Source organism: Coffea arabica, chromosome 8c (assembly GCF_036785885.1).
Source record: "Coffea arabica cultivar ET-39 chromosome 8c, Coffea Arabica ET-39 HiFi, whole genome shotgun sequence".
NCBI lineage: Eukaryota > Viridiplantae > Streptophyta > Magnoliopsida > Gentianales > Rubiaceae > Coffea > Coffea arabica.
Window position 1 is genome coordinate 7390100 of NC_092325.1, and position 11912 is coordinate 7402011.

Consider the following 11912-nt stretch of genomic DNA (forward strand, 5'->3'; position numbering starts at 1 on the left):
GTTAAATATACATAAAGAATGATACTTAAAGAAGAAAAGAGAAACCGAAATGTGCGGAATGATACTCAGAGAACAAAAGAGAAAGATGCAATTAATATAAATCCTAAGCTACATTGGAATCCAATATGAGAATTTATTCTTTTACTTTAGTTATCTACTTATCTTGACTTAATAGACTCCCAATACTTTTGCACGTGGGTTTGGAAATTTATAGTAATTATTTGCCTTCTTTTTCATTAATATCCTTGTTTCAAAAGGGAGGTAGGGTAGGATTGAGAAGGAAAATTCGCAAAGTGAAAATCCTTCTAATTAAAAGTTGATCAATGAAAATTCTTCTGATTATCCTTTTCTACACTGTCGATTAAAATCCCTTTTACATGAGCATGCATGAATGAATATCCCATGTGAAAAAAGAGAAATTCAAATTTCAATGGAAGTTATGTGTCATATGGACCTATTCTCAACTGATTTTGATTTTAAAAAAATGGCCCAAAATTAGAATTGAAAAAGCAGGAATATTGTAACTTTTAATTTAGAAATTTTTTTAGAGTTAAAAAATAAAGATGGAAAAAGAAATAGTTGAAAACATCATATAACTAAATTTCTACAATTAGAAGTTAAAAAATCAATTGACAATATACTAGATCCGATAATGAAAAAAATTATTCCAAAACCTTACGCATAACACTATGTTCATTCTTCAAAAAATAGATGCCGATGATAAAGCAAAAATCATGCTAACATTGGGCTGTGGATGAGTAATCAAAACTACAAATGGCATAAATTTCAAAATATTGGAAAAAAGATGTTTTCAACAAAGATCAACTTAACTATTTAACAATCTTGACTTCCACATCCATTAGTCAAGGCCAACTAAATCCTCAATTGATTTCGAGATGAAGGACTAGATTCTTCAACATGGCATCAAAGCTAACTTTGGACTCTTCTGTGCATTGAACTTGGTTTCATGGATCTCTTTCATGATAATGCTCATTCTTGTTTGTTCAGACCGAGGCACGTGTAAAATAGGTGTTAAACAGAGATCAACTAAACTAATTAATAAGATCTTAGGCTACTTTTATTCATAGTGGTTAGCCAGAACCAATTAAAGTGCTAATTTCTTTAAACTGCTAATTTCGACTAGGATCTTATTAATTGCAGTGAAAAAAAATTCAACAGAGATATTAGAGAACCTCTTTGATTTAGTCGAATCTATATATCTGCTAATTTCTTATATAGCCTCTTTAAACTTTCACTCTCTGTAAAATAAATTAGATTAGATTATAAGAATATTATGGTAATTAGAAAAAAAAAATAGACAAGGTTAGGTTCATCTTGGAACATATAAATGCCAAAGGACTGGCAGAAGTACACGCAAACTCGAATCCTTTGTCCATTAGAGAAAGGGAGAAAAAATACATAGAAATATGTCATACGATGTGACTTTAAAGGCTTTGCAAATAAAATTGATGGGACTCATGGGAGTCGAATCCTAACAAAATTTTTTTTTTTAAAAAAAAAAGCAGGTGACTTTACCAGTCCAACAAACACATGGCCCCTTCCGAGAAAAAATAAACAAAGCTCTGGTTATTACTTTTTCTTTACTTCACTTGTTAGGTGGATAGCAAAACCTTATGAATAACCATTAAATAGCAAATAGCAAAATAGTACCTCTTGCAACTAACATAATTGCCTTATGTACATAAAAAAGTATATTTGCAACCTCAACGATAACTTCCTTTTTCCCACCAATTTATCAAAGGTTTAATTTTTTATTAACTAAAGTGGCAGCTAAATGGACAATTAAAAAAAAATAAAAGTTGAATGGGCCAAGATTTTTAGGTGGAAACGGAAATGGCCAAGTTAAAATGTATACATAAAAAATCAATGTATTAACTGAAATGCTGCCGCGCGGCGCGCGGGCCTCATGTGCACCAATGTCAGATAGCCAACACTTGAATGCAGAATAAAACTTCCTCTACATTGATACAAAGTATGCAAGCCTTCTTAGTGCTCATTAATAAAACATATATTTATAAGGATAGCAATTGGAGTTTGATTGGTGGGTTCTTCCTTTAATCATTTCTCTCTTTATAAGAAGACCAAAATGCACATAAAATAAACTAAAAAAATTAACAAGATGGATGTGGAGGGGAATGGATCATAGAACATTGAGAGGTGAGACTTTGGCTAGCATCTAACTTCATATCCCCACCTTTTCGATGAATATTATTAGTGAAATCATTGATGAAGCATGCAATGATATAATTATTGGTCATATCGGATTTCGGCGATACGAATGTTGAAAACTACAGTATTTTTAAAGATCAAATGAACATGGAATATAGGAATCAGATAGCTTTACTAGGAAAGGAACCATTGCAGCTTTCACTTTTCGTTGCTGAAACTTTTTTAAACTATTGATTTCATTTCATCTCTTTGAACCCTTTTTCTTTCTTTTTCTGTGATCAGAAATGTGTGGCCCAGAATTAAATATGGCCGTCTAATTTTTCTTTCTTCAAACCTTTTTCTTCCACATTATTGGTCTCTCGTGTTTTAAAGAAAGATTTAAAGAATAAATTGTTCTTATAGAGATAGTTAGTGAATGTGGGGAAACTGCAGAGCGGCATCAATGATTTGGGAATCGGGTCGCGTTGGTTCAGTTTAATTTGGATCGTTCATTTTAAAATTTTTATTTAAAAATAAACGACACAAATCAGACCTGACTGATATGATTCAATTTATTCTGATAATTGCATTGTACAATTATAATTGCAACCGTGCAATCGCACATGCCCCTCACCCCGTAGCTAGCTAGCAGAAAGAACCAATACTCCTATAGGAGGCGCGAATATTCTCTGCTCTTTACTTTGGAAAGTGACAAGCAGACCAAGAAGTTTGGATGGAATTTATTTTGAGTCAAATGTCACCTTGATAATCTCTAATTAGATGCTATAAGTTGCACCAATGAATCCCCGGCCGTCCAATAATTTCCCCTGCACATTTTGACATAAACTATCGAGATAATGTTTTATACCACCGATTTTTATCGAGAATAAAGTTATTTATGCCTCATCACATCTGATCTCATTACGAAATATTCAATCTATCAAGCTTTATGCATCCAAAATTGTAATTAGAGTAATGAATCTTGGTTGACTGCGATTTAAGTGTTACAGACGCATAGATTAATCTAAGTTGAGTATTATAGGCACGCACGTACAACTATATGAATTAGTACTCTTTATCGTTTTGAGACTTTAGAAAATTGCATGAGTGTCTAAAGATTAGGGTTAATTCCACTTTGTTCCTGGAAACTTTGAATGATTACCCACTTTAGTCCCTAAACTTCAAAATGGGACACTTAAGTCCCTAAACTTATAAATACCTCCAGGGTTAATACCACTTTGTCCCCCCCAAACTTTGGGCGATTACCCATTTCAGTCCCTAAATTTTAAAATGGGACACTTAAATTCCTAAACTCATAAATACCTTCCACTTAAGGAAAATTATTAACAAATCCTGAATGCCATTGGTGGTCAAAGTGTTCCATTTTATAAGGGTTTATAAGTTTAGGGACTTAAGTTTCCCATTTTGAAGTTTAGGAATTGAAGTGGGTAATCGTCCAAAGTTTGGGTGGACAAAGTGGAATTAACCCATACCTCCCAATTAAGGAAAATTATTAACAGAATCCTGAATGCCGTGGTGGTCGAAGTGTCCCATTTTATAAGGGTTTAGGGATTTAAGTGTCCCAATTTATAAGCTTTAGGGACTTAAGTGTCCCATTTTGAAGGTTAGGGACTAAAATGGGTAATTGTCCAAAGTTTGGGGGGACAAAGTGAAATTAACCCTAAAGATTAAGATGTGGATATAACTTAGGTATAAAGGAAATAGAAAAAGATTAGATTTCAGAATATTGATGGTTGATGATTTTCTATAATTTTCAAAATCACAGCGAGTAATCTGTATAATTAGAGTGCATGTATGATCGGAAAATTTGTTAATAGTTGTGCTCTAATATTCTTATTGACCTTGCAATTTACCAATGCAATGGAGGCATGTGAGGTCTTAGTTTCTGCAAATTGAAAGATGATTGACAACAAGAAAGAAATGGACAACAGCATTTGAGAGGCCCCAATACAGCTAATGTCTTAATTGTGTGGTTAAAAAGATGACCAAGAATATGCTGAACAAAGTTCATATAAAATAAAAGACTAAAAGAAACAGCAAAACTTAATCCATGCATCTGCCCCCACGAGTAGTCCGAGTGGTTTTGTAGTTTAGTAGGTATCAGTAGGTCCGTGATCGACTCCGGTGCGTTATCTCGCTATGTATCTTTGGGACAAAATTTTATACAATTTTAGAAATTAGTCTGATCAAAAGGTTGAGATACCCCTAAGTGAATATATATATATATATATATATATATATATATATATATTTATGCATCCCCATTCATTATTACTTTCTAAAGTGATTATAGAGCAAATAAAATTCATGTTTAAAATATTTCTCATGTTTCAGCACATATCACTATTAAAGTGTACGGCCGTGTAGAAAGCCACTTGCTGTCATCTTCAAAATGATGCCACCATATTTGCAACTTATTTGCTGTGTCATCTTAAAGTGTATTTCTTTTGTTCAATATTTGCAAGTTTGCATTTAATCTTACTTAAATCAAAAAAATTAAAGTCCATCAGAAGACATAATCAGAGGTACAAACAATCATATCTAGCTCAAACATTAGTCAATGCTGAAAGTAAGATACCAAAAATACTAGCTGTTTATTGCCATCCAAAATGGAGAATACAAGGGGGACAAAAGAAAGAAAAAAAAAACGTACTTAAAATTAAGCATCAAAAAAAAAAAAAATGGAGAAGGGTGAACAAGAAGAAGAAATGCAATCTAAGTGGGAACAAGAATCCATTTGCACATTATGTAAGAATCCATTTGCAAAATAAATATAAAGATTAAAGCCTTAAAGTTTATCAAATGATTGAAGTGAAAGGTGGGAAGCACTATCATTGTCTATTACTAAGCACACGCACAAGATTTCAAGTCCTTCCGTTTTCAAATGTACACAAAAGCAGAACTATAAAATACATAAAAGAAAATACTAATTCAAAAATAAAAAGTTATATACAAGAACAATGTCTAGATATCATTGCTAAATCCTAGGATATTGCCATATGTGGTTTTTTTTTCTTTAGCTGCAAATTGGTTTCATAGATCACTATGTGAATAATTATTGTCATCAAGTTGTTCTTCATGCATAGTAGCAAAGCAAGTCTTGATAAATGATTGCTCAGTGGCATGTTTCTCATTTCCCACCTTTTGATGTTGGATGTTAACTTCATCATCAATCAGCAATTCCTGCACTCTTGTTCACCATGGGGATATACAGATCTACTGACATATATCACCTGAGATAAATCTATCAAGGCTGGTTGTCTAGATTGTTAAAAAAAAATTTTTGCATTATGCCAACAACTTGTGGTAAAAACCATCATCACCAATAATATCACACCTGAGAACTATGAACTTGAAAAGACTTAACATCATTGAAGTGACACTCATAATAATAAAAAAAAAGTAATATTTATAATAAACATACATAAAAGATATCCATGGTTAATGAATTAAATAAAACAAGGATATAAAAAAATAGCGAAATCAAATTCACACCCCTGCATTCTAATACCACACATTGCATAAGTCTACATTACATGGCACACATCAATAATATAAGTTAATGGTGCAAATTTAGAATATAGGCGAGTACACGTGTGATCTAGCTCGAATTGTTCCCAAAAAAAAAAAAAAAACAGAGAGAGAGCAAAATAGAGGAAAAAAGAGAGAGACAGAGACAGAGAGAGAAAGGTTAACCTAGTAGAATGTAGGTGAGTACGGGTGTAAATTAGCCTGAGTCATACCCAACCCAAAAAATGAAAAGATGACCAAAGAGAGGAAAAAGAAGAAAAAAAAAATTGAGAGAGAGAGAGAGAGAGAGAGAGAGAGAGGGCGTTAGCCTAGTAGCAAGTCATCGACTAAACCATACTGAGTACCAAGAGAACTGGTGTTGGAATACTTCATCAAAAGAAAAAGGTGGGGAACCCACCATGAAGGCTAAGGCCAACATCTCAGAGCCATTAAGACTCAAAGAAGATCCTCGTTTCTGGCCCTCTTCTGTTTATAAATGTGTTGTCCAGTTTCAATTCGGAAGCCAAAGTTAAGAGCAACTTCTTAACTTCTTCCTTCTTCACCAGTCACCACCACCACCATACTATAACAAAAAAACAGTACTTCAACTCGGCCATGCCACTTAATTCTGTAGCACCAAAACCAGAAAATCCCAGCATTCAACTGATGGGAGGCCTGCCAATATCATCAGAGTCCTGCGACAATCCTTATCTGGCTTACCCTATACAAGCCAGAACACAGTCCTTTCTGCAAATGACCTCAAACCCCATAACTCTAAAGGTCTTATTTTCACACCTTTTTCTTTTGGACATTTCATACATGCAAGCACATGCATTTCCCCAGTCGGAAAATAGTTCAAGGCATATAGTTTTATTTGTGACATAGCCCTCAAGGCATGAAGCTCGTTCACAGAGGATTACTCATAAATAAGAATTTCAAATTACTTCTTTTTTTTTTTCCATTAAGCAGTAATTTGAATGTTCTGCTTATTTGTCTTACTTATTATGCAGTTTGAAGAGATTGTCTACAAGGTCAGAATTGAAACGAAAGGAATGTGTTGTGGCCAAACATTGAGCAGCAAAGAGAAGACAATACTGAACGGGCTAACAGGTATGGTTTGTCCAGGGGAGATACTGGCCATGTTAGGTCCATCAGGCAGTGGAAAAACAACCCTCCTAACAGCCCTTGGGGGCCGCCTCACCAGCAAGTTATCAGGAAAGATCACATATAACACCCAGCCTATATCAGGTCATATCAGACGTCAAACCGGTTTCGTTGCCCAGGATGATGTCCTGTATCCCCATCTAACTGTGTTTGAAACTCTCCTGTTCACTGCACTACTGAGGCTGCCAAAAACCCTTACCAAGGAAGAGAAAGTCCAGCATGTGGAGCAAGTTATTGCAGAATTGGGATTGAGCAGGTGCCGCAACAGCATGATAGGAGGACCTCTATTTCGAGGAATATCAGGTGGAGAGAAAAAGAGGGTCAGCATTGGCCAAGAAATGCTAATCAATCCAAGCCTACTGCTGCTAGATGAGCCCACCTCGGGGTTGGACTCGACCACAGCCATGCGCATTTTGACCACGATCAAGCGTCTTGCTAGTGCTGGTCGGACGGTGGTAACCACAATCCATCAGCCTTCCAGCCGGCTCTATCATATGTTTGATAAGCTGGTCTTGTTGTCGGAGGGCAGCCCAATCTACTATGGTCCTGCATCAACTGCCCTGGAATACTTCTCTTCAATTGGCTTTTCCACAACACTCACCGTCAATCCTGCAGATTTCTTGCTTGACCTTGCGAATGGTAATCAGATAATCAATAAGACCAACTCTTTTTCTGTCCTTTATCAGTCAAAGAACTTCGGACAGCTTGAGTTTTCAAAAAACCTGCTATCCAAATGAAATTCAAGAATCAACTCTAAGAATAGGCTCTAGATATTTGCATGTAACATATACTTTTTATGCTGCGAAGTTTAAAGCTGAATCAAGTTTCGATAGACCGAGCAACAAAAGTGAAAAAAAAAATCTATATATTCATCAGAATCCTGACCAGTTACCATTAAAACTTTTCAGGAATTGGGCCTGACGCCAAGCATGCATTTGAGCTAGGTGAAAGTGCTGAGAAGGAACAAAAATTGGTGAGAGAAGCTCTGATATCCGCTTATGACAAAAACATTGCTACAAGGTTGAAAGCTGAGCTATGCAGTTTAGACATCAATAATTATGCTTACGCAAAGGATTCTTCAACTAGTGAGTTCAATAGCCTTCCTCTCAAATAAGTTATCTTTCTCAATCACATAGAATTATTAGACTTCAGATAGTTCTCACTTCTCTCATTTCAAATTCTGTCTAATTTACAGTTGTTTTCTGGTGTTCAATCAAATGCAGAACGTGATGCAAAGTCAGAGCAATGGTGCACGAGCTGGTTTCATCAGTTCAACGTGCTGCTACTGCGGGGGCTTAGGGAGCGGAGGTATGAAACCTTCAACAGACTAAGAATTTTCCAAGTCATCAGTGTTGCAACACTTGGCGGACTTCTCTGGTGGCATACCCCAATGTCCCACATTGAAGATCAAGTAAGAATGGATCCACTTACTCACATTATTTGCATAAACAATCATAGTGGCAGCTGTCACTTTCTTTTGAAGGCCATGATAATTATGAGCTGTTCTGGTTGCTTTAGATTTTACTAAAAGTTGTTTAATCAGAATCACCAAAGCCTACTCTTGCATAGGTTCTAGATAAATCTAAAAATTTAGGTTGTTTTCTTGTTAGAAACTCTAAAATTTTAGTTTTTTAGCTTGTTAGAAAATCTAAAATCTAGACATAAAAGCAAATGAGAACAGCTAAAAAAAACTAATTTTTCAGATCAGAATCTAAAATCAGGTGAAAGAATCAAACGAGAACGTCCGCTATATCAAGAATGCATCTTGATGTTGAATAGACCAAGTTATTGGAAGACCATTAGAGGGCGCCCACATCTGATAATGCGCATGATCTACAGAAAATCGCCGAGAGTACAGTTATTATCATTTTACCTTGAGAGTTCTTTGGAAGCCTCTATATTCAATGAAGACATAAGATATGCTTCTTCAAATAAAACAGCTACTTCTAAGAGATACTAACCTAAGTTCATTTCCTATATGCAGATTGCTATGTTATTCTTCTTCTCTGTTTTCTGGGGCTTTTACCCAATCTACAATGCTGTTTTCACTTTTCCCCAAGAAAGAAGGATGCTTATCAAGGAAAGATCATCTGGAATGTACCATCTGTCCTCCTACTTTCTAGCTAAAACAGTGGGCGATCTTCCACTAGAGCTTGCTCTGCCAACTGCCTTTACCTTCATAATTTATTGGATGGGTGGGCTCAAACCAGAACCAGCCACCTTCATCCTTTCCCTTCTCATTGTTCTGTACAGTGTCCTTGTTTCGCAAAGTCTAGGATTGGCCTTCGGTGCAATACTTATGGACGTAAAGCAAGCTACTACCTTAGCATCAGTAACAACGCTAGTTTTCCTCATTGCTGGTGGTTACTATATTCAACAAATCCCTGCTTTCATAGTCTGGTTAAAGTACTTGAGTTACAGCTACTACTGTTTCAAGCTGCTTCTTGGAGTGCAATACAATGGGAATGATTATTATGAGTGCTCCAAGGGAGTATATTGCCGGGTTGCAGATTTCCCTTATGTCAAATCAGTAGGTCTAAACCATTTGTGGATTGACGTGTCCATCATGGCACTCATGATGGTGGGCTATCGGTTCATTGCTTATCTAGCATTGCGCAGGGTCAGATGAAAAAGGTTCAATTCAGGAGCATGATCACCAAGGCCTGTTGAAGAGTTTTCCATTTCTTCAACTGAGCAATAATCTTAGGTTTAGATGAGAATGCCACTGTCAGATTATGATCACAAGTACCTGGATAGTTGGATGTATTACATTCTGGCAATGGTTTGCAAAAAACTGACTTACAAAAGTGATCAAGATTTGCACAATAAATGTGTAACACTCTTAATAGTAAGACCCAGTCTTATAGAAGGAGAATGATTTTCCCAGTGTCAAAAAAGAGGGCATGTTAAGGCAACTCAAAGTCCACTGTATTCCAGATCCATGTGGGGGCATTACAATCGCCACTTTATTGTAGTAACTCCTACAGATGCATTGACCACAAAAAGAAGGCACTCTTTTAAAGAATAAGCAAATTTAAGTACATAGAGTAATTATGTTGGACAAACGTTTTATGTCTGGAAGTGCACCATAACATTGCTTTTATCTATCTTCTTTGTTCAGTCTCTCTGTTGTCTAATCCTAAGTTTATAGTAGGGACAGAAAGTGGGACTAAGAACACTTTTGCCTTCTAATCAAGGTCATGGTCTGAAGGGCCACGAAGACCTCTTTATCTTTAAGGAGACGTTTGAACATATTTTGTTGCTTCATAATTAAATCTTTATACGGTTCCAGGACATGTCATACATGTTTACTGTATGGACAGGAGGAGGGATTCAACATAAGCTTTTTTCAATGGCATGGAGGTTTTGACGGAAACCAGAAATTCTGTGAATATTTTTGCAAAAAGAAGTCAAACCCTTGAATCTTGATGTAAAACAGAAGTCAAAAAAATGGAGAGATAACTACAGAATTGAAAATATAATTTTCCGAAAAAATTCTCAATCAACAATCAGCTGATTATGCAGGACAAAAGGTGGTCAAAAACGATTTGATGTGGTTGACAAACTTCAATCTCAAGAATAATAGATCTCAATTTTCCTGTTTATCACATGGACTGGACAATAAAAACAAACAAGAAAGGAGGAGCACAGAGAATCAAGCAACAGAACACTATACCGGAGAAGGCTAGCAATTCTAATCTCAATTCCAGAAGCCATATTTCTTCGTGGTGATGAGAGAAATTCTTGAACTGCATGATATCGAAAGGAGGTCAAGTTCCACATGATGCTGATACAGTAGCGGCTGCAACATTTTGCAAACAAGAAGTGACCCCCAAAATCCTTGTCATTTTTACGTCAACGTAGTACCCCATGCACCGCTCCCTATAAGGTTCTAGATTAACAATAAAGGCCTGAAATCCATAGAATCCTGCTCATCTTTCGGATAGATTAATGGTTGCAGATATCTATTGATGGCTAATGAAGCAGATCTTGCGTTAGCTTAGAAGGTTGATAGAAAGGAGAAATGGAAGAAATAAACACAGATACAAGCTGAAGTGGATTCAATTCTTCGAGACGGGCCACGAAAGGCCAAGTTGAGAGGGAATTGTGATCAGTACATGATGAACACCCGGCGACACCTATGCTGAATGAGTACATGACTCCAGTACAGGTCAACAAAATTGCAATGAATCTGCTGATTTCATGATGATTCTAAGGCAACTGGAGATTACTGCTGACAGAAGTCAAGACAACTGGCTACCGAAAATTTGATATTTCTTTAATATGCAATGTCTCGTGAATCTACCTCTCCCAGTCAGGCTTGAAGCCGCAGAACAATCCAGAATTTTTAGCTAAATAACCATTCCATTTCAAATTTTCCATACTGAGCAAAGCTTGAGACTTAAATTAACTAATGCAAGAAGCTAACCTCATGTAGATCAAAGTACAATTGACAAGAAGCAAATAAGCAAACCCATAGAGCATGGTTCACTGTTGCGGATCACGGTCGTGGATGTTCCACATCCGTCGCAGCATATTGATATTGATTGAATATCGGGTGATACGTACATTATAATAAATAAAATTTTTCAAAAAATCTGAAAACATTACTAAAAATAGAGAATGCCATAAAAGGCACAATTACCAAATTAAATTTACTAAATACCTACATGATCATAAATAGTTACTAATTATTTAAATAATATAATGCTGCCATTACCATAAACCTATAGCATTAGCAATAAATGATTTTAGCATCAAGTGTGCTTTCTAATCCTATTGCATATGAGATAAAAAATTATATATAAAAATAAAATCATCATATCTTACATAATACAATACGAATCCCAGTACACAAAGGAAGTAGTGGTGTTTAGTTCAATACAATAAAAGAAACAAATACCTATTAAATAATATTATGAAATATAAAGACATAAGGAAGCAAGTGTTTTCACCATATTCTCAATACACATTTTCATCCTATATTGATCCCAATTTCCTAAAATAAAAAATAATAAATATCATTGAAATATTAAAATTAATGAATT

General features: G+C 35.5%; 1 protein-coding gene across 1 annotated transcript; it reads left to right on the plus strand.

The window, feature by feature from the left end:
* The first annotated feature begins 6190 nt into the window (after positions 1-6190).
* Positions 6191-10101, plus strand: LOC113707195 (ABC transporter G family member 14). The gene is made up of 5 exons (XM_027229397.2): positions 6191-6480; positions 6711-7503; positions 7773-7949; positions 8088-8275; positions 8849-10101. Exons 1-5 carry the CDS (start codon positions 6316-6318, stop codon positions 9491-9493), a joined length of 1968 nt encoding a protein of 655 aa, XP_027085198.1. The 5' UTR covers positions 6191-6315; the 3' UTR covers positions 9494-10101.
* The last annotated feature ends 1811 nt before the right edge of the window (positions 10102-11912 follow it).